The sequence below is a fragment of the Gallus gallus genome, chromosome 2 (genome assembly GCF_016699485.2).
Source record: "Gallus gallus isolate bGalGal1 chromosome 2, bGalGal1.mat.broiler.GRCg7b, whole genome shotgun sequence".
Taxonomy (NCBI): domain Eukaryota; kingdom Metazoa; phylum Chordata; class Aves; order Galliformes; family Phasianidae; genus Gallus; species Gallus gallus.
In genome coordinates, this window is record NC_052533.1 from 147,784,191 (window position 1) to 147,810,117 (window position 25,927).

The following is a 25,927-nucleotide window of genomic DNA, read 5'->3' on the forward strand; positions in this document are numbered from 1 at the left end:
TATCCTGACATCTTACAACATACCACTCTGGGGAAGTCACGCTTAACAGAGAAAGCCATCATCCAATCTGCACTCCTTGATCTTTTATTAGTTACAGTATCAGAGAGGATAGGTTTGCTTCTAGATCTTGTTGAAAGCGGCAATGTCGACACTTTGCACCTGGAACACGACAAGAGCAACAGCAAGAGGTCACCGAGCTGTTTTTAGGAAGAAAGCATTCCCATTGGGGGAATTCTGCACAGCATGCACTAGTTCTGCTTGAAATAGATTGAGCATTGCAAGGATCTTAGGCCAGCTCCCCAGCTGTGCTGATAGCCACCCTCAAGGGCCATAACAGGACGCTAGCGTGTTGCTACTGCATCAATCCTCAGGTTGCTTCTTCAGGTCATCCTTTCTACCCATATCCATGGCAGTGGAGGCAGAATGGGGATGGAGGCACCTCCAGCCTTAACCACCGGGGTTAAAACTCATGCATTCCCACCCTGGCGCTGCCCAGGTTGAGCATAGAAGGAGTTGCTCCAAGTGGGTTGGATGAGGAGCAGAACGACTGCAAAATGGCTTCATAGAGCTCAAGAAAAATACTTACATAGTCCTCGAACTTGGTGATCTCCTCCTCCAGGATGTCTGTCCCGACTTTGTCATCCTCCACTACACACTGGATTTGGAGTTTCTTAATGCCATAACCTACTGGGACCAGCTTAGAGGCTCCCCAAACGAGCCCATCCATTTGGACAGACCTCACACACTCCTCCATCTTCGCCATGTCAGTCTCATCATCCCACTGCAAGGGCAGGGAGAAGGAATTTAATGTTTTCCTTGAGGTCACACGAGAATGACCAAAAAAAAACAATCACAGAACTGTAGGAGTTGGAGGAGACCTCTTGGGATCATCACATGCAACCCCTCTGCTAATGGATTCTTCCTCCACACCCTTCAGATACGAGGGGGGGGATTCTTCTTACATCAACACATCTGCTTTGGAACAGCACAAAGGCTGCAGATCCCACCTGCAATATCCCACCTCACTCCGATCCCTTGTTTGGAAACATGCAGGTCAAACCTTCACTTCAGATGCGCAGATGAGATGATCTGCAGCCTCACTCAGGAGCTCTCCCACTTCACCTACTCACCGGCTTCACGTCCAGAAGGATGGAAGATTTGGCAATAAGACCTGGTTTCTTGGCTTTCTTCTCTGCATACTGACGCAGTCTCTCCTCCCGCACTTTGGCAGCCTCCTGATCTTCCTCTTCATCATCGCTGCCAAAAAGGTTGATGTCGTCATCATCATCATCTTCCTCTGCAGCAGCTGGCTCAGCTTTCTTCGCAGGTGAAGCAGATGGCAGCTCTACTTTCTTGGAGGGAACACCGAACGGTTCCACTTTCTTCATGAGGGTGATGTGCATTCAGGTTTGCAGTAGGGAAAACAGAGAGAAGAGTTCACATTACTGAAGACAGTAAGCACAGCCCACAAGGTGTGAAGAATCAGCCAACATCCATCAGCATAGGACAATGGACCAGAGGGGCCTTTGAATTTGCCCATCATACATAGCCACACTTCAATCCACAGAGTAAAAATAGTCAAAAGCTGATCCTTCTCCTAAAGGACTCAGTGGTTCAGAGCATGTAGAACGTGAGCAGAAGAGCAGCTGAGAACGTGGCTTTACAGAACAGCCTTGCTGCATGCTCCAATGCCATGATTTATCTAGAGGAGGCCATATGCTGCCCTGAAGACCCCTGGAGGTGAACAGCTTGTCATCTTCCACTCCAGTGGAAAACACACCGTTTTCCCAGGATGCTGCAGATCTACAAGCAAATTCCTACCAAAGGATCTACTGAAATTTATTTTCTCCCTCAACAAGAGAAGCAATATACAGCTCATACGTGCTTAGAGTTCCTAATTTAAGGCACTGGCAACTGAACACCTTCCTCGAGCACGAAATTCTTTGTCTTCAGGTATGATATTTCCTTCTGCACATACTGGTTTGGGAAAGATAAGGCAGCTGCCAAAACTGCTGGAAAAGCTGCACCCATCTCATCCTAACTGTATCGCCATCTGCAGCACCCGGACAGACCTTAGAAGCAACCTGGCACTTCGTGACAACGAAGCAGCACTTTGCTGAGACTCACCTGGGTTGGTGGAACAGGTGAGGGTTGATGGGAGGTAGATTTTTCCAGAGCATTCAGGCGGCTTTCCAGCTTGAAGATGGCCTTCTGGAGATCTGCAACAACTGCAGGAGTGGTGTGGGGGGAGAAACTTAGCTTGTAGACTGTGCATCGGCTCTCAAGTTAAGGCAAGCTACCCCGACCACACTGTTTGTACGACAGAAAATTCTCCTGCTTACCACTGTGAAGGTTTTGATTTTCTACCTCCAGGTGAGAGATTCTGGAGAGAAGTTCATTTTGGTCACCAGGCCCAGAAGAACTCGTGCTTGCGCTCTGCAACAAGGAGAATGGAAATGAAACAGATCCGTTCACCTACTGCCAAAGCTCAGTGGTTCAGTGAAACAAAGCAGAGTCAAACGTTCGGGGGGGAAAAAAGTTAAGAACTAAGCTAAAAAACATGGACATGAAAAGCTTCAAAGAAAATATGCTAGCTCTACGTAATGAAGCATGAAATGAAACATCAAGGAGTTTCATCTGGCAATGATGAGCAAAGGATGAAGTCATTCCTTGCAGGCTCAGACCGTCCGTGAACGACACAAAATGTTTCGAAAGTTATCACACGGAGTCCCTTCTATGGGGCAGCCGTCCCCTCTTACAGATGAGCTGAGGCACAGAAATGACCAGCTAACATCACACAGCAAAGTCACTGCAAAAGCTGCAAAGAGATCACAGCATTTCTACACTCCCACCTCCTCCGGTCCAGCCTTCAGTTCCTCTCAAAGCAACTTAAGCTTACTTTAACACACCCTGAGGGAGCAATTATACTGATTCAACTTCAAAAGTATTTGGTTTAACAGCAAAAAGGGCTTATCTGTAACTTTAGATCAGTAAAAAAAAAAAAAAAATACAGTCATTCATGCTTTAAGTGCCACTTACAACTAAATACAATACTGGAAAATTTATATTCTTTCAAGTGCACTCTGCATATAATAACGTTGTTTTCAGTCACAGCTGACAAAGAGTCACTTAAGATGAAGAGAGAGAGGAATATGGGGAAATGGAAAGCAGGTCTGGGAGATGCAGAGCTCTCTTATGGGACACACGGAGCAGAGGGAGATGCTCTGAGCAGGAATGTCAGAGACCCTTCCCTACACACCCCAAAGGGACAGGGCCCAGAGGTCACAACCACCACGAAATCCATCGTTGCAGGCAATAAAGGCTCAGGAATGGAAGTTGCAGATCTGCAGTTCCTAAACGCTGTGCTAGCAAGGCCCTGTTGGGTGAGCTACAACCATGTGCCAAAGGTTGTAATGCTCCTCATTGAAAAGAACCAGAAGTTGGCCCATGTCTGCACTGCTGCCTCCTCTCATATCACACAAGCAGCTCCATCCATGCTGAGAGGACTTACAGTTGAGCGTCCTGACTGCCTCTTTTGACGGGCAGGAGCTTCTTTACTACGTGGAACTGTCTTCTGCTGGAAAGGGCAAAAAGTTTGGGGGATGTTTGGTTCAACAAAGAAGACAGAGAAGCATTTCACTCATGCTGGGGGAGTGCAGGAAGCAGATCCACATGCAGGCAAAGTGGTCACACCAACTCCACACCAAACGAAGCCTGCATTAAAACAGCCGTGTGTGAGCTCTGCTCTTCGTGCTGCACATCTCAGTGCCTGCAGGAAGTCACACAGCAGAGTGGCAGAGCTGAAGAGAACAGCCTTTGTCATTTCCCCACCTGTGACTTCAGAGATGCATGCAATACTGCAGCACACAGCCTTAAGTTAGCTGGTCTCAGCTAACTCTGTCCATGCGTGGTGTAATACCCTGCAGGTAGAAAACACATGCGAAGCTACAAGACTCCTAACAGGTCTCTAGTTACCACTGATGACCTTCTCTTAGAGAGGAGGAAGGCAACACAACGCCATTCTACATCCAACAACTCAATGGTGTTGGTTTTCACCCTTGCACTGCTAGCCACAGCGGGCCCATCGTATCAGATGAATGATAGATTTATGCACCAAAGGCACAAATTAAATTGCAAGCGGGCTCATTATCTGACCTCTTCCCGTTTTACACAGTGCAACTTAATGCAAGGGCCAAGGTCTAAGTTAATTCAAGGAGAAGACTGAAATCTGGCACGAGTCTCAGCCATCCCCACCCCCAAAAAAGCACTTTTACTCATGATCAGCACACATACAGGAGCTGCCACCCGCAAGGAGAGGTGCAGCAGAACTTTCACCCCCATGACAGCAGCCTGCTGACTCAGCACAGCAATGCAGCTTTTGGCAGCGTGAAGCTCTCATCGCATCTGTGAGACAAACACTGCAGCACCGAAGCAGGCCCTGCGCTCACCAAGAAAGGATGGAGCTATGGCTTACAGTAAGACAAGAGGGCTTCGAAACCAGATTGTGTGACAACACTGATCCAAGATCCCAATTCTGGAAGGTGGTCATGTCCCACTTAAATCAACTATGAAAATGGTCCCATGGGAATCTGTGGGCAGTCCCCCTGAGCTGAGGATATCGAAGACTCTAAAACAAACTTGAAGAACTAGAGACGAGAAGAGTAATGAAGAAGAAAAGCTGGCAAAGGTTACACTTCTTCATTATCAGCTGAAAAACACGTTTATGTCTGGACTTCAACAGCTCAGAGCTCTTCCTCTGCTAATAGGCAGAGATGGAAAGCTGGCACTTCCCTCCAAGAAGGATCTGGAGGTATCAGCCCTTTCCCTTAACATGTAAAGCAGCTGCAAAGCACAGCGTGCACTTTAACCAACTGTGTTCCAGATTGGATAACACAGAGGCTCTCCAGTTTGTTCCCAAAGCACTCATTGCTCCATGCAAAAAACAAATCTATTTCTTGCATGCAGAGGTGCATGCACCTCTCTCCTTCAGGTAAGCCTGCCTCAGCTTGGGAAATTCAGAAGGTTCGGCCATATACCAAACAAAAAAAATCATGTTTGATAGCTAGAAGAGGGTTTCCACCTGTAAGGCCAGCAGGATGGATCCCGGTTGGTTTCTGAACATGATCTCCAAGCACATTTGCAGTATCAGAGGTGTGTGCACAGCTTTGAAACAAACCCAGGAACTGCACAAATACAGAGGGCTTTGTAACAGCAAGCTGGGGCAGAGCAGAAAGAACTTGAGAATCCCACACCAGCACCCATTCATTACAGCCCCATGGGAGGTTTTAGGAAGTGGGAGCTCAGCCACCAGCAGCTCTGCTGGACTTGACGATGCTGGACAAGTCATTCCTTTCCGTGCCTCGTGACCCCATCTGTAAGATCTCACCACCTGAGGTCTCAACGCCATCAGCTGCAGCGCATGTTGTAAACATGGCCTGGGAAAGCATTAGTGATGTAGCAGATGTCAGCTGGAGTGATTGCTGAAAGCAGGGATGACCATGCATAGCAGGATGAAAGGTATGTGCAAACAAATGTTTCTGGCATCAGAGTTTTGTGCTTTCCTTCAGGAGGTACAAAAGCAGCACCCAAACCCTTCCGCAGCACCTCATCACACATTGCACAACTGAATTTCAGGCCTGCTCTATGGGATGCCTGTCCAGGATTAAAAAAAATAACCCTTCAGAAACGAAAGCTGATGGTTCTGGCTGATTTTCTCAACTACTCAGTCTTTCTAACCCAACACATGGAAGCAGAAGACCCAACTGTGGCTTACTGCTGCATGTTCCAGGTCCACAATACGGCCATGTGTTGAAAAACCTAAGAAATAAGCTCTGTGGGATGGTCCGAATAAGAGACAATCTATAAAATGGGATCAAGGAGGAAACCACTGCCATTTACTTGGCTTTTCCAGGAAACTGCATACTTTGGGAGGAGATTGGGGCACACGATGCTTTCCCTACTGCACATATGTAGAACAGTGCTTTTCCTTCAAGCCTGGAAAATTCAAACCTGCTTTTCTGCAACAAGCCAGATTCCAATTTTGAGATGCTATGGCTCAATCCTGGCCTTAAATCCTCAAACCCACCAAAGTCTTCTTCGTAGGAAACAAAAAACAGAACAGTTTTTGATATTGAACACTGGATTCCTGTTGGGGTTTAAAGTACTTTATATTCTCAGCGCTGTTCTCTGGCTTTGGTCTGGTGCTTTGCCAGTTCTCCTAGCCTTCCCTATGACAGGACTTGGCTAACCCAAGCTGACACGTTTCTCACTAAGCAGGAGGCACAGGTCAGGACAAGAAGCTCCTGAGGCTGAGCTCAGTCTCTGGCAAACCACAGTCCATTCTGTGAGATGAGAACACCCCTGCAGGGCAGACCAGCAGCACTGCCAGGTGATTTGTATTTAGGCTTCCTGGCTCCACTCACCACATCCAGGCTCTGGCTCCTGTAGGTTACAGGCTTTGGAGGAAACAGATGTTAGATCTTGCTCCATTTGAGAAGGCCTTAAACATTTCATGTGCAACAAGCTTTCCAGCCTTGCTAGAGATGGAATGGGTGTTCACGTCCTCACCTATTTGCCTCACTGAAGTCCAAGCTAAAAAGTCTTAGATAGGGGGCTGATAATTTCTACTGAACGCCCAAACAGAGCATTATTTTCCCCGCATCCCTGAGCTGTTGGCTGAAATACTGATGCTGAAGTGAGAAATTAGCATTAAAAAAGCTGCCAAGCGCTTCCTTCCTCTTTCATAAGATGTCCCAACCTCCCAGTGATTCCTGCACTGTGCTCAGAACCACCAAGTCCAACCACAGCAAAGCTCACTCTTTCCCAGCAGCCTGGCTATCAATACACCCCACTTCTCCTGCATCCAAGTTTCCAGTGTAGCACTTGGACCACTCACACGAGCAGTTGCAGAAGTTGCTTTTTGTAATGTCGAGTTCCACAGGAACAGCCAGGTCACCGTGGGAAAAGCAATTAGCCTAACTCCTTTGTATTCACCCCAAATACACAGCTTCTTACTGCCTGTGTTAAGGAGGAACGTGAAATAGCCCCCTTGAAAAGTACTCAATTCCCTGTTAGATTTAGACATAACTCCCAAGAGGGAGTTATGAGGCCACATCAATACAGATAAAGGATGGATATCCTCAGATGGAAGATATACTCAAAAGTATGCAGAGGTCAGAAATCAGGACACACATTATATTCTACCTTTCCTGATCTTTCTCTTCACCCATAAAACCAAACCACTTTTTAATTTAAGCTACCAGCTTCCTGCTGAAAACGTTAATTGCAACAGTGCTGCCTGTTACGTCCTATCAGCACAGAAACACCTCCAGAAATGCATTATTCTGAATGTTCATGAGATGGTCCAGACTTGGAGCTAGCAGCCAGGCTGAGTTCCCTAGCTGCAGCAGATGGAAGACACCATTTTTTTTGCACATACCCTAAACTGAAAGCAATACAGGAAAGAGAAGGTGGCAGCTCAGTGTACCCCAAGAGACCGATTCTGTTGGCAGTTCAGCTCTCTGCTGCCCAGCAACGCTGTTTCAGCAGTGAATCGTTAAGTGTTGTGGGAGCAAACCCTAAAAACCCATCAGGAGAAAAAGTAAAGAAATGCAGCTGAAGAATTTTTGTCCCAAATGCAGTTAAGCTTTAAGGCCAGTAAGCAGAATGCACTCTGGTAGCACCGATGCTCCTGGTCAGATGGCGCTATGCTGGTGGTACACAGCGCTGCACGCCTTACGCATCTCCTCTGACTTAAAACTAAGAAGCCACACCATCTATGAAGTGTTCACAGCAGAGTTCTGCACCACAGCTAAAAATGGTTGCAGGTAGCCAGCTGGTGAGAGCTCGGGTACTCACTCCGGCCAGCGATTTCTGGATATTCTCCCTGGCTCTGGCAATGTCGCGGAGGATCGTGCTGGCTCCGTTCTCCTGCAAACAGTGCAGAAAGAACCAAGATTTTCTTTAAAAAAAAAAAATAGGAAACATGGGAAATTGGTCAGGGAGGTTTAAGACAAAAAAAAAAATAAGGGTAAATATAGGGGAGGGTTCCTTCTAATGATTTGGTATGTATTACTGAACTAGCTGCAAGGATTGGTTCTTAATCAAGCAGCGCACATCAGACACCGGTCACAACAGACCACGTGTTCAGAGATCACCCACTTAAGGGCTTTCCAATTTCTGTTCTCATCCTGCACAGTTTGCAGGCAGAGGGCTGAGTCACCTCTCTGCTCCTTAGAAATCTACCATTAGGCAGCCCTTTCTTTTTTTTCTTTAATATTACCTTCTTGCCTGAATGCAATGACAACTCCAACTAAAGCCTTTTATCCAGCAAGGTAGATCCCAGGGTACAGCCACACACAGTGGTTTATTCCCCTTATTTTCCTGCTGACTCAGTGGGGAGGATTCCCCTCCTAGCACAAACTCATTTTCCACAATCCATTGACTCCTCATCTCTTCCAGACTGTAACCCCACGAGCAACATCTGTGATATGAAACTGCCCACAAGCCTCTGTCCTACAGCCCAGACATGCACCAGCCTGAACACATTCAGGTGTATAACCACTTGGAGGCTGCAAACAGACTTAAAGAACCACTGACCTTTCCCCTTAGCATAGAAGTGGATGCAATAGCACTACGGCATCTCCATCAAAGCCTTCACATCATCTCTTGGAGCCAAAATTTCCTTATGTGGCACAAAATAAACTGTTCTCTTTCCCTTTCCCCCCCCAAAAGATCTCTTTAACATTTGCTTCCGATGGTGACCTACAGCTTCTAATTTTTATGCAAGTATCCCCAGTGCTGTGCCACGACTATCCTAGCACAGGCATCAGGAACAGACAGAGCGTGCCTAGAAGTTACTACTGAAGCAAGAAGCTTCCCCTGGAACGCCTGCAGGACAGCCACATGAATCACTAAGCAGCTTTCCACATCACCAACTAAGTGCATAAGCCACATCAGCTTTTTTACATTGCAAGAAGAGGTTATAGTAGCTCTGTGCTTTAAAAGGCAATAGTGTGGGACTAAGAACTGTGTGAACTATTTTCCCTCCGGTGTGTGTTGCAGCAGCACCATGCTCCCATTCCACCTGCTCCCCCCCAATTCAGTGCTGTGATGCAGTTCTCCTGCAGCATAGGATGCAGCATTGCAGGGGGTACAAAGAGAGGAATGTAATTTGTGGTTAATTTGGAGTCATGGCACCTTCACAGAATCATAAAAGTTGGAAAAGCCCTCTGAGATCATCTAGCCCAACCTTTCTTTGAACATCAAGCGTCATATATATCCAATATAAGCCTTGCCACGAAAAGCTTAGTAGCTCCAAAACCACAGCAAAACAGCACCTTCACAAAGGCACCTCATCTCCCAGCACACTGCTTGTGCTGGAGAAGTTCTGGTGCACAAACAACAGACAAAGACAAGGTGGGGTGGGCTTAGTGAGCCTCTCACACTTGGAAAAAAGCAACATTGAGTGAAAACAATGCAAAAGAATGCATCCAGGTGGACAGTGTCCTTCTGCACGAAGGCTCCAGCACACCTGAGAGCACATTACCTGCTGGTGCGAAGAGCTGCCGGCCGGCCCGTTCACCTGCTGCTCGTAGAACCTTCTTTCAGCATCATCGTACTTAAACTTCTCAAACCAGATATTCTCATTCGAAAGGAAGTCAACTGCCATTTTTCTGCAGAGGGAGGAGGAAAAAAATAAAAGAGAAAGTGAGTTCCTGGGAGCGTTTCAGGTGAGAAGCTTGCAATGAGGTTGCGAGAGCGGCGCTGTCTACCCCGTACCGCTGTGGCTGCAGCTTTCTGCTGAGCAGTTCCCCCTCTGGTGGGAAGCTTTCAGTAAACAGGATCCTATTAGGAAAGCAGGGCAGGCTAATCAGCCACCCGTCTGCCTGGCCTGCATTTAGCAAAAGGGCACCGGGAGGGCACAATAAATCAGCTGATCTGTACCACCTTCCGGCAAAGAGCTTCCCAAGGAAGATTTTCTAGATCACGTTCAACACACACTGGAATCCACCACTACGAAAGATGCCTTGTGCATGAGACAGATAGGGAATAATGCTCGTAATGCTGAAAGCAAAGACAGGAGAACCGAGCCACAACTCTGTCAGGCAACTTCCTGATCCTACAGGTCACAAATCTCAACAAATTTCAGTTTTCCTTTAACAAAGCTCTGAACTGTTGGCTTTTTTAGTACCTGCTTCCATCTGGCCACTTCAGTGCATGCAGAAACCTACCTGCTGCAAGGACAAAGCAACACAACAAAGTCACACCGTGACCATGTTCTACCAGACTATAGTGAGAAAGCAACTCACCCCCCAAACCCAACACACCCCTTTCTCATCAGCTCTCCAACAAACGCTTCCAACAAAGCCAATGGATGAGTGTTTTGGAGAACATTCATCCTCCTCACCCACCCGTTCCAAGAGACACCAGTATGGGTGAACCTGCATTGAAGCCATTCCCAGTACTCAACGCTGCCATCCCCTGCTCAAGATGAACTAAGTAGTTCTGGCCAACTAAAATTGTCCCATACAAAACAGGTGTGCTCTGAAGCTTGTCTATAAACACCAATCCATATCACCTGATGTAATCTTGACCTTACAACTTTTCCAACAAATACTAGATCTGGAGCCTCCTTTTTTCCCCCCAAATGTATCAGTCTCTACCTTAGCAGTGCAAAGTGACATTAAAGCAGCAGCCTTCAGCCAAGGCCCCGTGTCATTACAGCAAACTTTGGGGTTCAGGCAGTCACATAGAAAAGCACAGACTTAACACAGAAAGCACAGCATGATGCTGCATCTTATCCAAGACTTAAAAATGGAAGCTTTTATAAACCAGCTCAAGGACAGAAATGTTTATCTACAATTTACAACTACAGGGGTCACCTATAATGGGAAGCTCTTCCTGACCAACCACACCTGGGCACCACATAGGCTGGAATCCAGCTAGCTTGCAAACCAAATGGTTTAATAAACCACTAAGGGAACTTTTTCCCCCTCTCTGAAGGGGTTTCCCTACTCCCCATCCCACAAACAACCCAAGAGCAGCCTCTCCCTCCAGCACAACACACGTTTGGTCCCACGGACACCAAAGGATGCTCATCTTCTACACATGCAAACTCCTCCAGCTCAATCCTGACCCAACTTTGCATGTGTGTTACCCCCAGAATAAACTTCTCCTACTTCTTTTCTGGTGCAGGTATACTCGGAGCCTCAGCATCTGGCTGGGATTTCACAACTGTGGGTTGTGGCATCCCCGTGCTCTCTTTTGCTCTTGACATTTTCAGAGCTTCAGCCTCATAGTAGCGTGACTCAGCGCTGTCGTATGTCATCTTGTTGAGCCACACACGCTCACTGTCCTCATGCAGGAAGAAGGAGGTGGGTGGAGGCTGCTGAGAGCTGCTGCTGAGCTCCACGTGTTCAGCGCCTTCTTGCTTCTCCACGCTGGGGCTCTCCCCAACCTCCTGGTGGTCCTCTGAGGCCTGGGGGGAGTCTGGTGGATGACTATCGAACATGTTCTCATAGAAGCTTTTCTCAGCGCCGTCGTAGAGAGGTTTCTCCAACCACACCTCTGACACGAGAGCTTGCAAGCTGGAAGCCTGCGGCTTGCCGTTGACCGTGGGCTCCGCAGAGGGAGGCGAGCTGCTGACGAAGGGAGTGGAATTAACGACATCAGGAGCTAAGCTGGGTGTAGCAGGCGTAGGCAGTGCTGTCACATAGCCTTCATCCGGCGTTCCCAGCCCGATGTTCCCACTGTCTGAGCACACAGAGGGGATGGCGAGGATGTTTGGAGGAACAAAGAACTGAGACCTTTCAAGGAACGCCTTCTCGGCCTTATCAAAGTCAAACTTGTTGACCCAGACGCCCTGAACGACATGGTGACACGCACTCAGGTTGCCATGGGAGCAGGACAGGGCTGCTGGAAGCATCCATGGCTTGGGAACATCTTGGACAGCTTCTGACTCAGGCAGCTCAGTCTCTGCTGCCTCCTGGTATTGACAATCCACTAATTTTTGCCTATACAAGCTCTCAGCGTGATCATACAAAGGCTTGTCAAACCACACACTGTCAGCTAATAAACCACTCAAAACAGAGTCTACCTTGGAGACCATATTTTTGGGTTTGGGAGAACGCTTCCTCTTCCTTTGTTTCTTGCCATTTTTGCCTTTCTTCAGGTCTCCCTTGAATTCACCTTCAGCGGAGTCGTCGTTGCAGACCCCATTGACAGCCTCCAGCTCCAAGCACTCCTCTGGGGCCACGGTGGCCAACATGGCTTCTCTTTCATAATGCAGTCTCTCCGCTTCATCGTATTTGTGCTTGTCTACCCAGACCTTTTCTATGGGGCAGGGAGGCTTCCTGGTCCTCATCTTCCAAAGAGTGGCAGCATTAAAAGATAAGCACAACAATGTAGTTGCAGCAAGACTCAATCAAGCGAGGGCATGCATTAGACTTCAGTACTTTAAGTTCTATAAGTGCCAAAAGCCATTATTATTTACCTTAAAGAGCCTAAGCATTTAGTTAATTCCTTTTAATTACAAATCATAGCTCAAGGAGATTAAACTGCCTTCATTTTCTTCACGTTAGTAGGTTAGACCTCAATTACCCATAGGTACGGTCAACCAGGCGCTGATTTGGGAAGATATGCTTAAAAAAAGGATGCCCTAATTCTTGAGTATCCTTAGAGGTCATTGCTTACACTCATTTGTGTTCTGCTCCTAGAAAGCCAGGAGGGGGAGCTGATAGCACAATTTCGGTTCAGAATCCCCAGGTGCCACCAATGAAAAGCAACCAAGAGCTGAAGATCGTGAACTACGCTTAGCCAAAAAATCTTCTACTCAAGCAAAGGTGTTCTCCTCCCCTAACATGATTTACTAGGGGAAGGAATGAGCAGTTTAAAATAGCAAAGCACTGCAGTGTTATACTTAAATCTCCCTTAAAAGAATCTTTACATGAGCTCCAATTAGGCAGGACTCGAAGCTAAAGGCAAAAACATTCGTGTTTTTCTATTGTTTAGATCAATAAGGACTCCTAAACAGAACCTCAGGGCTCTGCATTTGTCTGTCATGCTGTTTGGCTACAGATCCACATTCATTCAAGTCATCCCAGGGATAAACACAAGCCACAAGTGAATAAAGCCTTCAAGATCCTTTACTGGGAACACCTCAATAACCCAAAGCATGCGTTATCATAGTCCAAAGCCACAATTTTCCAGTGGAAATCTGAAAGTTGTGCAATAATCTGTCTAGAAATCCACCAGTAAAGCTACAGACCAGTGTCTCCATGCCCCATATCCCCAGAGTGCCAAACCACAGGACAGCTGCGGAGTACTTACTGTTTTAGTTCCTGCGACAGCAGTAAGGAAAAATACAAGGTTTAGAGACATGGCCAAGTTTCAGAGATTCAGCAAGGACACAACCAACAGCCAATTAACTCCCCCTTCAAATGCACAGCCTATATCATTAAACTTATGGCTGATTAACTCTCCAGAGACATGCATCCTTACCAGGGCAGCCACTCAGTTACCTTTCATTTTAAATAACAGAGGACAAAAACCACATTCACAGTGAAGTTCACAAAGAAGAATGGGGGAAAACATCATTTCTGCTCTGCATTCACCAGTTCTTCCAACGAAAAGGCAAATACAAAGGCTTTAACCACACAACAGTGGCTTTAACTACACAAACCACCATATCTGCTGGTGCAGATCTCTGCTTTAGACCATTAATTCCGGATCAGAGCACCTCCAGCTCTCCCAACATACATTATTCTTCAGGCAGCAGCACTTCTGCACAACCTATCAAGCGTTCTACAAAGCACAAAGCTAATGCTATTCCTAATAGTTATCAGTGGCAAGCAATCAAATGATCTCAAGTAACTTAGCTCAATGCTTAGCTGCCCCATAAACTAATAAAGAGCTTACAGAAGCCTAAAAGACAGCCTCTAAGTTTTATCTGCTGCTTCAGAGCTTTGGTTCTGGTATTTGTTGTCACAATTCCTGGGTGTTTTAAGCCAGAACAAATCCGTGCAGTGCTCCCATTGCTGCAGGTCAGTGCCTAAAGTTACTGTTGTTCTGTAAATCCAACGTAAGCTCTGGACTTAAGCTATTTGGCTGCATTATCCCCTGATATCTAGCTACTTTTTTAAGAAGCCCATAAAACCAAAGCACACCATACATTATCCTAAGGCAGCCAAAAGAAAGTTAATTCCATTCTGTTTAGTGGTTGATACAATCCATTCCTTCTCCTCTATCCATGAAAATACTACATTTCTCTTGAGAGCCTGTAAAATGAACATATCAATCTCCTTCCTCAGAGTCAGATTATACAGATATTAACAGCAGCTTCCCAGATGCAACTTGCATTAGATCTTGCACAATTTCCTGCACTGCAGCTGAAACGTCATTTAAATCTCAGCTACTGCCAGGCTGACCTGCCAGATGCCAACAGTGCACAGCAAGAAGGCAGTGCCACAGCTGAACACAGCTCTCCCAGAAATTAAGCCACACTGAGCTGTTAAAGTGCTTCCCACAGTCTTGGAAAGTCTCTTGAGATGGGCACAAGCAGCACATCTCACCCAGCTCTCATTTCTGGAGGGGAGTGACAGCTGCTTTCTGCAAGTCATAAGCCAGAGAGTAAGATTACAAATGGTTCAGTTCCCTGGCAAACAGAGATGGCATTAAAAATGAGTGTCAGGTGGCAGCAGGAGGACAGGGACGCAGTGCAGCTCGCTGTAGGGCACATCTGTGCTCCCCGTGGACAAAGAAAAACCCCAAGGAGTACACAGGAACACAGTGATTTCTGCAGGCCCAAGGAAAAGAAACTGTCTAGTATTGATGCTTTGTTGGTTTAACCCCCTGAATTGGCTCTGTCCTGAATCAGGAGAGCAGCACGAAGCAGCAGGAGAGGAACCACATCCATCAGGTCACCGTGCAACATGAAGTAGCTCCACACCAACCTCTATTCAGTGCAACAACAGTCGCACCCAATCTCTACCACCTAAAATTGTTTGCCCTCGGCAACAACGCTGCTGACTACCAACGAAAACACAACTGAGAGCATGGGAAATCAGCAGCAGGGAGTGACAGAAGTGGTCACCTTCACATAGAACAGCAAATCGAAAGCAAGCAGAATAGGAAAAAAAAGGCGTACCTGCAAGGTCAGAGAGAAAGAGGGCACACCTGAAAAAGGAGAAAAAAAGAATTACAGCCATACAGCCCAGCAAAGGCACTCCCTCCTCCATACAGGACATCGTGAGAATTGATTCCAAAACATCAGTGATTTAGATGTGAAAGAACAGATTTCCATGGATTTCAGTGGGGCAGAAGGAGTGACACACACAGCAGCAGCCTCAGCAGCTCAAGTTATCTCTGCAATGCTCTGCAAGCCCCAAGAGAGGACGTCAGCAGCCTCAGCCCTGTCTTGCTGCCAAAAACAAAGCTCTGGAATGGGTACCTCCTGAGTCAGCTACCACAGAAAGAGAAGGAAAAGCAGCAATACGGGCATTAAAAAGGTTAGAGGGGTTGGGAGGGGAGAGGATAAAGTGGGATGAGCCGATGCCAGGTGCTGGAAAAGGGGAAGGGATACAGGCAGAGCCCAAACAGCAGAGCTGAAGGCAGAGCATGACCCACGCCAAGCTCTGCCCATTAATGGAGAGAGGATGATGTAGAAATTCAGTGCTGCAAAACTCCCAGCTGCAAATCAAGTATGGGTAAAGGGAAGTCCTGCACAGAGCTGGGAGATAAGCCACAGACAATGGGGCGCTCTCACACCCATCTCCCTACAACCTGAGAGACCCCAGACTCCCATTCCTTAAACCTGAGGTAGGAAACGAAGACAACATGCAACATCCTTCTGGGAAAGGAGATGGGGTCTTAGAGATAACCAAGAACATGTTATAAATGACCTAAAGCCTCCCCACATCCTCTTTTATTGGGGGGATGTGGGAACATAAGTGATCTAAAGCCCCCCATAACCTCCTTTCTGGGGGGATGGGAGGGTATAAATGACCTAAAGCCCCCTCTTACCCTCCTTTCTGGGGGGATATGGGGGAATAAGTGACCTAAAGCCCACTCCTATCCTCCATTCTGGGGGTATAAATGATGTCAAAGTCCCCTCTGACCCTCCTTTTTGGGGGGATATGGAGGTATAAATGACCTAAAGCCCCCTCCTATCCTCTTTTTTGGGGGGATATGGGGTACAAATGACCTAAAGCCCCCTCCTACCCTCCTTTTTGGGGGGATATGAGGCACAAATGACCTGAAGTCCCCTTCTTTTTGGGGGGAAGAGGGGGTGGGAGGGCACAAATCACCACAAGCCCCCTCAAGCCCTCCTTTTTTGGGGGGATATGGGGTACAAATGACCTAAAGCCCCCTCCTATCCCCTTTTTGGGGGGGATATGGGGTATAAATGACCAAAAGCTCCCTCCTATCCTCCTTTTTGGGGGGATATGAGGCACAAATGACCTGAAGTCCCCTTCTTTTTGGGGGGAAGAGGAGGTGGGAGGGCACAAATCACCAAAAGCCCCCTCAAGCCCTCCTTTTTTGGGGGGATATGGGGTACAAATGACCTAAAGCCCCCTCCTACCCTCCTTTTTAGGGGAGTGGGAGGGTATAAATGACCAAAAGCCCCCTCCAAGCCCCTCCTACCCTACTTTTTAGGGGGATATGGGGGTATAAATGACCTAAAGCCCCTTCCTACCCTCCTTTTTGTGGGTATGTGGGGATATAAGTGCCTTCCCCACCCCCAAAGAGACGGGAGAAGCCCAAAGTCCCCCCTTCCTTAAGCCTAGGACAAGGAGAGGAGGCCTAAAAGACAACACCCCCTCACGTTTGGCGAACATAAAGGCGCGAATGACCTAAAAGTACTCCTCCATAAGGAAAAAAAAGGGGGCCTCGGAGATTCTGGGAGGTCACACGTTACCCCTTATACCTCCGAACCCCTGAAGAACAAGCTGGGGAGGCCTTCCCAGCCCCTAACACCAACACCCCCTCCTCCCCCTGAGGCAGCGAGGGACGAAGGGACCGCAGGGAGAGCCCTCAGAGCCGAGGAGGTACCCGAACGGGCAGCACTCACCGGCAGCGCTGAGCCCTCCCGCTCCGCACCGCTCCGCTCGGCCTCCGCGGGGCAAAAGGAGAGCGGCGCTCCGCGCGCGGGGCATTGTGGGGGCGGAGCGGACCACTCGCGGCTGTAGCGCGGGGGGGGGGTGGATCAAAAAAAAAAATACCGCGCACGTTTCGACGTTGAAAGGCGGTGAGAGAGAATCGCGCTTTCTTCAATAGATTTATTAGACCGCGTGAAGAGCGTGGGGTGAGAGAAGAGAGAGAGAAGAGTGGGAAAAGGAAGGGTGACAAAGGAGATTGCCCCCCTTGCGCGTGGAGTGGTACATTCCAAATGCATAGGGAGTGCAGAGGGAGAGTCCAACTTCGCGGGAGGGCGGGGGGAGAGCGGAGCGGTCTAAGCGCAGGGAGAGGGGTGCGCGCATGCGCTGTGCGCGCCGCCCCGCCCTTCCCGGCCGCCTCCGGGGGTCGGAGCGGAGACAAAGGGCGGCTCCGCCCCGCCCCGCCCCGCCCCGCTTATAACGCGCACCGCTAAAAAAAAACACCCCCAAACAACAAAATAATAGTAATCCCCGCACCGCATGGCTGCTCCATGGCTGGGGAGGAAGAGGAGGTGGGTGGGGGAGCGGCTGGCATGGCGGGAGGGCAGCAGGGTGGTGGTGGTGGTGGTGGTGGTGGTGGCACCTCCAATGGTAGAGGCACCTCCAGTGGTGGTGGTGGCACTTCCAATGGTGGTGGCACCACCAATGGTGGTGGTGGTGGTGGTGGCACCTCCAATGGTGGTGGTGGTGGCACCTCCAATGGTGGTGGTACCTCCAATGGTGGTGGTGGTGGCACCTCCAATGGTGGTGGCACCTCCAATGGTTGTGTTGGTGGTGGCACCTCCGATGGCAGTGGTGGCGGTGGCGGCTCCTCCAATGGTGGTGGCATCTCCAATGGTGGCGGTGTTGGGGTGTCAATGAAGATGGCGTTCCGCCGCGCGTACTCCATCAAGGACAAGCTGCACGCCATTGAGAGGGTAAAGAAAGGAGAACGGCAGGCTTCGGTGTGCCGGGCTTTTGGGGTGCCTGGGGGAACCCTACGGGGTTGGCTGAAGGATGAAGCCAAGCTGCGTTGGTTCCTAGAGCAGCTGGGTGGAGAGGTGGGCACCCAACGCAAGAAGATGCGGTTGGCCAACGAAGAGGAGATAGACCGTGCCGTATATGCGTGGTTCCTTGCACTCCGGCAGCATGGTGTACCACTCTCTGGGCCTCTCATCCAAGCTCAAGCAGAAGCCTTTGCCCGTCAGATCTACGGCCCCGAGTGTACCTTCAAGGCAAGTCATGGTTGGTTCTGGCGTTGGCAGAAGCGTCACGGCATCTCCAGTCAACGTATCTACGGTGAAGGAGCTCTACATGCTGAACCCGAACGCGCTTCCGTCGCCCATCCCAACCTCCCACCAACACCAGGTTCTGACACTGGAGGTTATGGTGATGAGCAGATCTACAACGCCAACATCACCGGGCTCTACTGGAAGCTGCTCCCAGGGCGGACAGCTCCTCGCCAACGCGTCACCGTGCTCTTGGCTGCCAACTTGACCGGTACCCACAAACTGAAGCCATTGGTGGTTGGAGGTCTTCGTGATCCCCCCAGCCTCTGTCATCACAACCAGGAGAAATTCCCCGCTGGGTATCGCTACAGCCCCGAAGCCAGGCTGGGGCCGGCCCTTCTCCGGGTTTGGTTTTTCGAGGATTTTGTGCCATGTGTCAAACGCTACCTACGTCGGAGCTGCCTCCAGCAGAAGGCTGTGCTGCTTCTCACGTCCCCACCATCATCTGGGGGTCGTCATGAGGATCTCCCCCAGCTTCAGACCCCCGATGGCTCCATCCGCGCTCTTTTCCTCTCCAAAAGCCCAACTGGGAGCAGTTCCACCGGAGGAGGCAGCCGAATCCCAGCCCCATTGGAACAAGGGGTGGTGTCAGCCTTCAAGCAGCTCTACAAGCGGGAACTGCTGCGCTTGGCCATCAGCGCTGGTGGCCCTGTGGATTTTGCACGTTCCTTCCTCCTCAAGGACATGCTCTATTTGGCTGGCCTCTCTTGGGACCTCATCCCTCCCAATGCCATTGAGAAATGTTGGTTGTTGGGACTGCGTGCGGCCTTTGAGCCCCAACCTGGGGAAGAAGAGCGAGGAGGAGGCGGAGATTGTGCAACCGGAGAGGAAGGCAATGGAGATGGCAAAGTTTTCAGTGATTTGACCCAGCTGGCTGCATTAGCCTACAAACGTTTGGCTCCTGAGGAGGTGGCCAACTGGCTGCACTTGGATGATATGGCCCCAGGGACAGGGGAAGATGATGAGGATGCCATGGAGGAAGGCCCTGGGGGATGCAAGGAGGAAGAGGAAGGAGCTGGTGGAGGGGGTAATGAAGCTGGAGAAGGGGGATCCCCTTTGATGCCCACAGCCCACGAAGCCATCAGAGGTCTGGAGACAGCTTTGCGTTGGTTGGAAGGCCAGGACCCCCGGAGGGTGGGACCACTGAAACTGGTGCAGCTCCGCTCCCTCATCAGCATGGCCCAGAGGCTGCACCATGGCAGCAGCCCCGATCCCTAGGGCAAGCTGGTCGATCACCCATTGGCTACTGAGCACCTTGCATCCTTGGGACGCCTATGTGGCTCTTGAGTTGCCTATGGGGCTGGGAACACCCATGGATTTTGAGACACTCGTTGAATTGGGGATGCCCCACTGGGGCTGGAAACACCAGTGGGGCTGGGGACACCCTAATTGTCCCATGGGGGTTGGGACACTCATAGGGCTGCAGATGCCCATGGAGCTTGGGACACCCATGGGACTAGGGACACATACTGATGATCCCATGGGGGTTTGGGACATCTATGGGGTTGGGGACACCCTGTTGATCCTATGGGGTTGTCAGTGGAGGTCCCAGCAATGGGGACTCAGCAATTTAGGGCTCATGGGATTGGTTCTTTTGTGTGTGACACCCTCCATACTTTGAGTAACTGAGGGTCATTCCTCACCCTAAATGTATTTAGGAGGTGCTCTTTTGTAATCCCAGGATGGTCTCTGGGTGATAGGATGGGTGCCCTCTGCCAACCCTGCAGGGAAATGGAGTCACATTGGGACACTGGGGCAAACTGCTGCATTTCCATTTCCTGGGGTGCTTTCCTAAAAGGGTTGGTGGTACTCTTCCCGCTGCCAAAGTGTTTTCCTGCCAAAACAGGGAGATATGAATTAAGCAGCTCTTTTCTCAACCTTATTTTGTTAAAATTTGAGCCTAATTATTGTAAGAATGGGGGAAAAAAATCACTAGAGCTAACTTGTGGGGTGGGTGTTTTTACTTGTTGTCTTTGTCTCCTAACTTCAGAGTTTATGAAGATTAAATGGATTTTTATTCCTGCTCTGAGGTTGTCTTTTGTAAATGATCCCTCAGAGTCACTGCAACGTAGGGTTTGGATTTGGGGTGGTCATGCGTGGAACTTGGGGTTGGACTCCATGATCCTTGTGCATCTCTTCCAACTTGGGATATTGCATGATTCTATGGCTTATCCCAACTCTTCACTCCAAAATTATGTCCCCATCCCTGTCTTGGTGCCGTACCAGATGGACCCAGAAGTCCCTTCAACCTCAACCACTCTGTGATGCTGTGACCTCCATTCCACCCATTGTGGTGGCACCAACCCCACTGCTGTCACCTCCACACAGATACATCCCACTGAACGCAGAGGACGGAAGGAACCAGAAAAAAGCCAAACCTGCCACCATACTGCCCACCTTTATTAGGTTCCACTCCACGGTGGCCACACACTTCAGCATCTCCCACCTCCAGCCAGGATCTCCCAAAAAGCTCAAGGACCCTTTAGGGTTTTGGTTTGGGGTCACCAAGTTTTGGTCTGGTGGCTTCAGCTTGGGATCACCATACTTCAGTCTGGTGTCACCAGGCTTCGGTTTGCTGGCCAACATGATTTGGTTTGATGGCACCATTCTTCAGTTCGGTGTCACCATGCTTGAGTCTGGGGTCACCAACCTCCATTCTGGGGTCACCATACTTCGGTTTGCTGTCATCAATGCTTTGGTCTAGGGTCACCAGGCTTCGGTTTGGTGGCACCATGCTTTGGATTGTTAGCTTCAGTTTGGGGTCACCGTGCTTCAGGTCAGTAGCACCATGTTTTAGCCTGGGACCAACAGCCTTCAGTTTGGTGGCACCAGGCATTGGTTTGGTGGCACCATGGTTTGGTTTGGTGGCACCAAGAGCTGAGGTCCCCACTACCACAGGATGAGATGGGATATCTGTTAATCCTCCCCCATTTCGCACGCCCGCTCAGTGGCTGCTTGCACTGCATTCATGACGGTGGCCCTCAGCGCGCCCTTCTCCAGTTGGTACAACCCATGGATGGTGGTCCCACCGGGTGTGCAGACGTCCCCGCGCAGCTTCGCTGGGTGCTCGCCTGTCTCCAGCAGCATCTTCGCTGCTCCCTGGGGATGCATGGGGTCAAGAGGTTCCCTCAAACCTCCTTTTTGCTCAGGGATCACAGCACCGTCTCATCATTGGATGGAGGATCACTGTGTCCTCACGCTGATCTATGGGATAAGGACCCCAAGGAAGGGGCAGCGATGTCCCCATGGTGCTCTATAGCACATGGTCACCGAAAGGGGACAGCCCTGTCCCCATGTCCCCACGTTGCTCTATAGGGGAGGGATACCAGAGTTGGGGTTGGACAGGGGTATCCCCATGTCTCCATGCTGCTTTATGGGACAGGGACCCCAAGGAATGGAGTCAGGGATGTCTCTGTACTGATCTATAAGGAAGGGGCACCCAAGGCTGGGGATAGGGTTGTCCTCACATCCCCATAACTGCTCCATAAGGATGACCCCACAGACTCACCAGCAGCGTCTGGGCTGCGATCTTACTGGCCAGGCCCATCGGCATCCCCATCTTCACAGCCCCCTCGGCCATGGCTTCAGCGAACAGATACACCTGCAGAGGAAAAGCAGTGGGGAGGAGAGGGGATCCCAAAAAAAGCTGAGCACCCCAATACAGTGAATGGTACTTACATAGGCAACGCCACTGCCGCTGAGCCCAGTGTGGATGTTGATGTAGGGCTCGGGGACCTCCTCACACATCCCACACGGGGACAGCAGGGACTGGAGCAGCGCTGCATCCCCATCCCCAACCCCAGTGCCACGAGAGAACACAGCAGCTCCCACCTGCAGCACGCAGGGCAGGTTCGGCATCAGGCGCAGCACCTTCGTCCCCGTGGGGAGCAGCTGGGGGGAATAGGTTCAATGAGGGGTGATGGGGGTCAGCTGGGGTGGGGGACTGGGAAGCAGAGAAGGAGGAAGAAGAGCAGGGGGGAGAAGAGAAGGAGGAACAAGAGAAAGAGGAGCGCACCCACCCGCTGCAGCTTCTGTAGGGTGACACCAGCCGCCAGTGAGATGAGGAGGTGCTGGGAGGTGACAGCAGGGCGCAGCTCCTGTAGCACTGTGGGCAGCACGTGGGGCTTGGTGGCCAAGAACACCACTGTGCTCTCCTGAAGCACCTCCAGGTTGCAGTGCGTGGTGCGACAGCCCCACTCCTGCACAAGGGCAGGGGACAGGGTCACAACGCCATGTCACAGCCCCGTATCACAACAACATGTCCCAGTCCCAGATTCCAACCCCACATCTGAACCTTGCATTCCAACCTCGATGTCTCAACTTAGTCTCTCGAATCCACATCCCAACCCCATGCCCCAACCTCTCATCCTGACTCCGTGTCCCAACCCCAGCTCCCAACCCAACATCTCAACCCCATGTCCCAAACCAACACTACAACCCCTCCCAACCCAACATCACAACCCTTGTTTCCCAGTTCAGTGTCCCTACCCCATGTCCCATTCCCAATGTCTCAACCCTGTGTCCCAAACTCAGTGTCCCAACCCCACATTCAAGCCTTGTGCCCCAATCTCTCATCCCAACCCCACATCCTGACCCCATGTCCCAACCCCAACCCAATATCTCTACCCTGCATCCCAACCCTGCATCCCAATTCCATTTTCTAGCCCCATGGCCCAGACCCAATGTTCCAATGCTGCATCCCAACCCAGTGTCACAATCCCATGTCTCAACCCCATTGTCTCTACCCCATGTCCCAACACAACATCACAACCCCATTGTCCCATTCCAATTGTCCTGATCACAATATCCCAACCCAGTGTTCCCTTCCAGGGGACACTTGGGGACCTTCCACCCTAATGTCCCTCAGAGCCCTGCAGAGCTTTACAAAAGGTGACCCCAAATGCCACCTCCCACTGGGGTTGTCACTCCGTCCCCATGCCACTCACCCGCCACTCTGCCAGATTGCGGTCTGAGGGAGCGCTGACAATGATGTTGCTGGCGGGGACCTTCCCTTGGGGACGTAAGGGACATGGATGAGTGGATGGGGTGGCTCACAGGATGCCACAAAACCAACGGGATAATGCATTGTTCCCCAACCCCGTTAACACGGGGGACATGGAGCAATAGGGACTGGGACATGCCATGGAGACAGCTGTGGGGACATTGTTGTGGCACAATACGGTGACAATGGAAGTGATCCTACATGTTGGGGGCATCTGTTGGGTTAGCACTATAGGGAGGGTTGGCATCACGTCCCCAAAATGCTCTATGGGACAAGGGACATCCGAGGAAGGTCAGACCTGTCCCCGTGTCCTCACACCATTCTATAGGGGAGAAAGACCAGAGTTTAACGGGGGTGTCCTCATCTCCACATCCAAGGTAGGACAGACCTATCCCCATGTCCCCACCCTGCTCTATAGGACAGGGACATCCCAAAGGCAACAGCCCTGTTCTCAAGTCCCAGCACTGATCTATAAGGGAAGGACACCAGAGGTGGCATTGGACACAACTGTCCCCATGTCCCCGTGCTGTGCTATGGGACAAGGACAGGACATCCCAAAGCCGGAAGACTTGTCCCCATGTCCTTGCACTGATCTATGGGACAGAGACATCTTAAAGTGGACAGCATTGTCCCCACTGTGATCTATAGGGTAGGGACACTGGAGTTGGACAGAGGCATCCCCATGTCCCCATATTGCTTTATGGGACAGGGCTATCCCAGAGAAGACGGCCCTGTCCTCGTGTCCCTGCACTGATCTGTAGGAAAGAGTCACCGAAGCCGGGGTTGGGCATAGCTGTCCCCACTTTGCTCTGCGCGACAGTGACATCTCAAAGAGGACAGCCTTGTCCCCATGTCCCCACACTGCTCTATGGGGGCAGGGACACCTAAGGTGGGGCATAGCGCCGTCCCACACCGCTCTATAGGGCAGGACAGCAGACCTGGGGCTTTCCCAGAGGTATCCTCGTGCCCCTGGCTCTGTGGCTGTAATCCAAGGCCCTGTCCCCCCCATACCTGCCCGCAGCAGCCCCCGGCCGAGGCCCCCCGCCATCCTCCCGGCGCCCACGAACCCCACGCGCAGCTCCTCCGCTTCCATCGCCCCGCGCCACGCCCCCCTCGCCCCTCCCCGCCTTCCCATTGGTCAGGCGAGCCACACCCCCGCGCGGCGATTGGAGGGTGCGGGGTCAAGGGGGCGTGGCCAAGCTGGCTACGCAACTTCCGGGTGGCGCCACGTGGTTTGAGGGCAGCGTCCGGGGTGGGGCCGCTGCGGGAAGCACGTGGGGTGGGGGTGGGATATAGGGGACCCCTCCCATTTTGGGGGACGTGCTGGAGGGAGTTCCTAACCCTATTCAGGGGGTATCTATGTAGCTTTTATGCCCTGGAATTTATTTACTTTTTTTTTGGGGGGAGGGTGTGAGGTACTCTTGAATTTGTGCTGGGGGCTTCTCAACCTTTTTGAGTGTCCTCTACTCTTTATTTCTCCCTATAGGGCGCCTCCTCCGTGTCCACGCAGCCCCATCCTGGAATCCTATGGGGGGGGTGAGGAGATTGGGCTGGCAGCAGAGAGCCTCTGTCCTCTTAATGGGAGGGGTCTGCTAAATGTCCTCTTGAATTTGGCACTGTGGCATCTCACCTCCACCCCAGAGAGGTGTGAGGTGGGTTGGGAACAGTGGGTTGATAATGGGGTGACTTGGGAGAGATGAGCACGGGGTGGCTGTAGGATGGGGGTCTGAAACCCTAAGGTGTCCCTGTCCAACCCCAGCACGTCCCCATGCCACGTTGGGATATCTGTGCTGCCCCAGGGTGTCTCCATCCTATACGTGGGTAGGACACATCACCACCCACGCCTTGTTTTGCATTGCTTTCATACCTGGAGCAGTCCCAGTGTTGGTAGGGGAGCCTTGCTTATCAGGATGGATGTCACCAGCTCCTGATGCCCTTGAGAGGACAAAGCTGAGCTTGGGGACAAGGCAGCTGGGCAAAGTGGCTGTCAGGAGTCTGCATGGGGGTAAGCTTGAGCCAGGGGTAGGTGTAGGGTGGGTCCTGCTCCTTGAAACCTGCTGGATCCCCCTTTAGGACCAGGTCATAGTATTGTAGAAGGTCTTCTAGGAATGAGTGTTGTCTCTGTGATGGTCCCTTGGGCCACTGGGAGAGGTCCTGGTCCTGGAGCACGTGCCCAGGAAGGACTTCCCAGGAGGGGTACATATCTGTGCTCTGCCAAACCCCTTTTTCACCCAACCAGGTGATGCTGGAACCAGGTGTAGGAGCTGGGCAATGCTGGGAAGGCAAACCCTACAACCCAAACCAGTTCTTGGACAGCGATGGACAAGTATGGGACATCCCTTCTCCAGGGAAATATTGGGGTTGGTGTCATTCAGTGAGCACCACCAGTGACCTGACAGTTTGGAAACAGCCACTCTAATAGTTTGGGGGCATCTTGGGGTTATAATGGGTATCTCCTCAATAGGTCCCCATGGTCCCCTTCACACTCTTATGGCTGGTGGCAT

General features: G+C 50.7%; 3 protein-coding genes across 18 annotated transcripts; 1 reads left to right on the plus strand and 2 right to left on the minus strand.

Annotated features, from left to right (window-relative positions):
* Nucleotides 1-68: 68 nt before the first annotated feature.
* Nucleotides 69-17,127, minus strand: EEF1D (eukaryotic translation elongation factor 1 delta). Of its 14 annotated transcripts, XM_025148198.3 has the most exons (12): nt 17,069-17,127; nt 15,146-15,174; nt 13,330-13,340; nt 11,181-12,364; nt 9,548-9,674; nt 7,858-7,929; nt 3,512-3,577; nt 2,343-2,436; nt 2,128-2,228; nt 1,131-1,382; nt 587-781; nt 69-159 (listed from the first exon to the last, which is right to left on the minus strand). In XM_025148198.3, exons 4-12 carry the CDS (start codon nt 12,362-12,364, stop codon nt 121-123), a joined length of 2,130 nt encoding a protein of 709 aa, XP_025003966.2. In that variant the 5' UTR covers nt 13,330-13,340; nt 15,146-15,174; nt 17,069-17,127; the 3' UTR covers nt 69-120. The 14 variants fall into 14 exon arrangements, with proteins under 14 accessions (XP_025003966.2, XP_025003962.3, XP_025003961.3 ...); XM_025148194.3 differs by lacking the exon at nt 13,330-13,340 and having other exon boundaries at nt 3,512-3,574; XM_025148193.3 differs by lacking the exon at nt 13,330-13,340.
* A 357-nt stretch (nt 17,128-17,484) lies between these two features.
* TIGD5 (tigger transposable element derived 5) lies at nt 17,485-20,450 on the plus strand. 2 transcript variants are annotated; one of them, XM_046927057.1, is made up of 2 exons: nt 17,485-17,665; nt 17,947-20,450. In XM_046927057.1, exons 1-2 carry the CDS (start codon nt 17,634-17,636, stop codon nt 19,637-19,639), a joined length of 1,725 nt encoding a protein of 574 aa, XP_046783013.1. In that variant the 5' UTR covers nt 17,485-17,633; the 3' UTR covers nt 19,640-20,450. The 2 variants fall into 2 exon arrangements, with proteins under 2 accessions (XP_046783013.1, XP_004940149.4); XM_004940092.5 differs by having other exon boundaries at nt 17,485-20,450.
* Nucleotides 20,451-20,800: 350 nt separating this feature from the next.
* On the minus strand, nt 20,801-24,533 carry PYCRL (pyrroline-5-carboxylate reductase-like). Of its 2 annotated transcripts, none has more exons than XM_040696089.2 (6): nt 24,435-24,533; nt 23,368-23,432; nt 22,441-22,620; nt 22,100-22,252; nt 21,930-22,022; nt 20,801-21,520 (listed from the first exon to the last, which is right to left on the minus strand). In XM_040696089.2, exons 1-6 carry the CDS (start codon nt 24,514-24,516, stop codon nt 21,338-21,340), a joined length of 756 nt encoding a protein of 251 aa, XP_040552023.1. In that variant the 5' UTR covers nt 24,517-24,533; the 3' UTR covers nt 20,801-21,337. The 2 variants fall into 2 exon arrangements, with proteins under 2 accessions (XP_040552023.1, XP_418406.3); XM_418406.8 differs by having other exon boundaries at nt 22,100-22,312.
* Between the last annotated feature and the right edge of the window lie 1,394 nt (nt 24,534-25,927).

Excerpts from the sequence above, each read along its gene's own strand:
- EEF1D (XM_025148193.3), bottom strand. The coding sequence starts at position 12,364 with ATGAGGACCAGGAAGCCTCCCTGCCCCATAGAAAAGGTCTGGGTAGAC. Across the intron at positions 3,578-7,857 it reads TCCAGAAATCGCTGGCCGGA|CAGAAGACAGTTCCACGTAG; the intron begins GTGAGTACCCGA and ends TGCCCTTTCCAG. Across the intron at positions 1,383-2,127 it reads CACCTGTTCCACCAACCCAG|AAAGTGGAACCGTTCGGTGT; the intron begins GTGAGTCTCAGC and ends ACCCTCATGAAG.
- TIGD5 (XM_004940092.5), top strand. The coding sequence starts at position 17,645 with ATGGCTGGGGAGGAAGAGGAGGTGGGTGGGGGAGCGGCTGGCATGGCG.
- PYCRL (XM_418406.8), bottom strand. The coding sequence starts at position 24,516 with ATGGAAGCGGAGGAGCTGCGCGTGGGGTTCGTGGGCGCCGGGAGGATG. Across the intron at positions 23,433-24,434 it reads CCGGGGGCTGCTGCGGGCAG|GGAAGGTCCCCGCCAGCAAC; the intron begins GTATGGGGGGGA and ends TACGTCCCCAAG. Across the intron at positions 22,621-23,367 it reads GCAATCTGGCAGAGTGGCGG|GAGTGGGGCTGTCGCACCAC; the intron begins GTGAGTGGCATG and ends GCCCTTGTGCAG.